At 37.8% G+C, this 4141-nt stretch overlaps 1 gene segment (V, D, J or C); it reads right to left on the reverse strand.

The window, feature by feature from the left end:
- Positions 1–4141, reverse strand: part of LOC132016343 (T-cell receptor gamma chain C region C10.5-like) — a 19745-nt gene that overhangs the window by 10282 nt on the left and 5322 nt on the right. Inside the window, 1 exon segment of the C gene segment in view lies at positions 1559–1662. Coding sequence covers positions 1559–1662 — 104 coding nt within the window.

Consider the following 4141-nt stretch of genomic DNA (forward strand, 5'->3'; position numbering starts at 1 on the left):
CTGGAGGTGTCTTCGGGCTTAAAATGTGTTTCTTGGAGGCAACATATTTAATTTTTAATTTTATGTTTTATTTATCTTATAATTTGTTTGTTTGTTTGTTTTTCATTTCTTCTCAGCACTATAGTATTTCTTGCACCACACCCAGTGCATTCTGAGCCATCACCAGCACCCAGTATGTGGCCCCTGCATTGCCAGCCTCCCCTCCCTACCTTATACTGAAGAATGTAAAGAAATTTACCTGTAACCCTAACTTTGTGCCAGGACCAAACACTTTGATTCTGCTCCAGCCATACTAATCTCACCTGAAAAACTTTTACAGCAATCTTTCTGTGCCTCTTTTAAAATTGTGCCCACAGTTTTTTTCAGTATTTATATAAATTTATAAAAATGGACCTTGTTAACATTAAACAAAGATAAAGCTCAAGCAAAATCACATTAGATATGAATGCAGTTGAGAATGGAAGAACTGACCCCTCCCTGCCTGGACAGCTTGGGTCTGTCTGTTCCAGCTCACTCACATGAGTTGGGGAGTATGATTTCACTTTTCCTCACCATTTTCTTGACCCTTAGCTTTCTCTTCCTTTAAAGGGTTTTCTTGTGCAATATAACTTCTTTTACTAGACATAACTTACAGCTAGTATTTATTTTGTTTTAAAAGAGGATCAAAAAGTATTTAATAAATGAATGTTCAATGTTTTTACAGATTTTTTTTCTTTCTACATATTGAGGGGTGAGTGTTTTGTTTGATTGTAAAGTAAGCTCTTTCCAGAATGCAATCCCCACTAATTAGAGACGAGATGAGTTGTTACAGAGTCCTGTAACATATTTATTCCTGAAAGACTGCCTCTCTGAACTCGAAATTACCCCCTAATAAATTCCAGGGTATTGGTTTTCAATTCAGAATAATTGATGTTCTATTGTCATTTACCATAAGAGTTTTTTTTTTTTTCCACTGCTGTTAAAAATGAGATCAAAAGTGATCACATACATTTTGCAGGTTATTAAAGAAAGGAACACAATTCATTAAGAAAGGAACACTATTGACACCAGAGGTACTTAATCAAAGCATTTCTCATTTAAGTGACCAATTAGAAGAAAACCATTTTGGATCCCAGTGGCCGGGAATATAGCCTTGCATCATGCTCCCTGCTCATTGGAGAACCTGCTTCTTTTCTCTCTCTCTGTCTGCAGCTCCCCCTGCTTGTGTGCTCATTCTTTCTCTATTTGTCAAATAAATAAATAAAATCTTTAAAAAAGAAGAAAAGCATTTTGAACCAATAAGTCACACCAATGGTTTGTAGGCACAGTCTTAAAAATAATTTTAATTTCAAGCCTGAATCTATTTTTGGGTGTGTATGTATATTCTAAAAGTAGAATTTTAATCTGCTCATACACAGGGAAGTAAATAAACCATTTGCAAAGTAGTTTTATTTCCATATATAGTAACCAGTAGCTGCAAAATTGCTGCCCAGATGCTGAGGTGATCTTACATTGTTTTTTCTAAAAAACATCTCTCAGTTTACCATTTGCAGGGTCAAAACAGAACAAAGTTACTTACCTGGGGGAGTTACTATGAGCTTAGTCCCTTGTGCAAACATCTTGATCCAGCCTGAGTTATCACACCGGTTAGAGGTTCTATAAAAACACCAGCCTTCTCCGGAGCTTCATGGCAGGACCAGCAGGTAGAAACCTTGTACTGGCAATTTGATTTTCTGCATTCCCCTGAAAGTCTTTGAATATAAGCTTCATGGCATCTGATATCTTATAAGTTTTCCTCAAATTAACTGACAACAATATCTGTTTTGCAAGGAGGCAGTAATCACAGAAACAACAGAAAACAAATAAAAAGAGCAAAAGAAAAAAAAAAAACAGAGAGAGAGAGGGAGTAACTGGTCAACCAACCACTTATCTAAATTACCAGGAAAAGTATTCAATCAGTTAAGAGGTTTTGATTTCCAGGTATTCAATTGTGCGAAACTGCTTAGAGAAGCATCAAAGGAGAAGCCCCTCTGTTCTCACACACACAAAAAACTGCTCCATTAGCAGTTTGGGATTGTATTTCTAAAGGAGGAAACTCTTTAGTAATCCAAAATGTAATTATATCAACAGATATCTATTTGAGAATTGTTAACAATGTTCTTCATTTTGTGACCAGCTACTTTTATGACTTGGCAATTTTTTTTTTTTTTTTTACCACATAATGCAAAATGAGAAATAGAATTTGTGTAATGACATACTATTCCTGGAATGAAGGAATAAATTTGTAGAACTCTATCTTCCATGAAATAATAGATTCCTATTTAAACCAAAATTTTTGAAAACAAAACCCAGTTCTCTGATATGTTGAAGGAAAAAGCCTTTGGAAGCTATTCTATGATCTTCAGAAATGCACATGTAGCTCTGCCTGTGTGGTTAACTAGCTTTGGATAAGGTGTTTGTCATACTCGGGACACCACTTCCCATTTGCTGTGTGGACATTGGGCTATGTATGTCCAAAGGGCTCTTCCTTTTCCCACAGCTTACGAACCTGTGATTAAGAGCAGGTTTGTTTGCTGTGGCTGCTCAAGTGAAAAAGGAGTTGAAGGTTAGTAATGGAGAAGGTTTTCCTGCAGGTCCCTTCTGAATTTGTGACATTGTGAGATCCCAGCGGACACAATAGCAGGGGGCTTCCTCAGACTTGAGGACATTAAGGATTATTAGGTAAAAGACTCTGTTGTCTCTCTTACCTGTGCCCAAGCCAGAATTGGGCTGGTCTTACAAGTAATACTGGTTGATCTATATAAGAGTCATTTCAAGGGCTCCTTTTCTTTTTATTGGTACCATGCATAATAGCCTTCTCCAGGGAAACCCCAGAAAGCTTGCAGCCCTATGTGCACTCTTCTCGCATGTCTTCAGTTAAAGGAAACTTGATCCTGAGAGTCTCATTTTGCTATCTACGTTGTAAAGCAAAAGAGAAAATCAGAGATACTTGAACAAGTTGACAGTGGACATAAAAACATGAAAAGACAAAAATAGAATATAGTAAACCTACAAACCCAAGCGCAAGACACATGTATATCCATGGGGTTGGCACTGTAAATGACTTGTCAGAATTTTCTCTAAGATGGTCATGCATCAGAACTGGGGAGGCAGTGGCAGTCCTGTTCTTCAAAGGCAAGGAGAGGGAAGGAATGTTTGCTTTAGCACCAATGAAAGACCTCAGTATGATCTCTCTTAGTGTTATTATGTTCCTGGTATAAAGAACTATCAGAACTCAGAAGACCTCACCAAACACCCATGTTATAATAACTCTTTGTTATATTCCCCTTGGGGACAATACTCTTGCATTGTCCTTTAGGTTTTGTTTCAAACACACTATCTTTGAGCTCTTTTTCACTGAGTGAAAGTGTGGGGCACTCTATGCTTATCATGAGAATTGGGGGAAAAAATCTTAATTCTATACAATAAATGAGACAATAATCCCACAACTTTATGCAGAAGTATGCACGTTTTATAGATCAGTAGTTTGTAGAAAGTTCACAAAGTTTGGTGAATATTAAAAATTTCTGTAATTGGGGTGCCCGGGTCGATTAAAGTCTCTGCCTTCAGCTCAAGTCATGATCCCAGGGTCCTGGGATCGAGCCCTACATCAGGCTTTGCTTAGCAGGGAGCCTGCTTCCCGCCACCCCCACCCCCCCACCCCCCGCCTACTTGTGATCTCTGTCTGTCAAATAAATAAAATCTTAAAAAGTTACTGTAGTTATTGCTTTAGAGGTTATTACATTTCTACACTCTAGTGTGAATGAAGAAAAATCTTGGAGGAAACATATCCTTTGATTTACCATCTTTGACTCTTCTCCACAAATCTTAGCTTTTCAAAATAAAGCAAACTTTACTGTTTGGAGGACAGAACGTGGGACTTTCAAAGAGCCCCCTGAGTTTCTGTGTTAAGTGAGAAGGCTCAGTGAAGCAGGTCAATTGTAATGGGAAAGGACACTGTGATGTGTTGATCCTGTGCTAGAACTGCCCTGTATACAACTTTCTTCTGTCCCCAGCAACCCTAGGAGAAAGATTGTGTAACTTTCCTGGATTGTGTCAGGTAAGTGGCTGAGTAGGAATTTGGAATTCAGATTTCTCTCTTTCTTTCCTTTCTTTTTTCTTC

The sequence above is a fragment of the Mustela nigripes genome, chromosome 4, assembly GCF_022355385.1.
Source record: "Mustela nigripes isolate SB6536 chromosome 4, MUSNIG.SB6536, whole genome shotgun sequence".
In the NCBI taxonomy this organism is placed as follows: Eukaryota; Metazoa; Chordata; class Mammalia; order Carnivora; family Mustelidae; genus Mustela; species Mustela nigripes.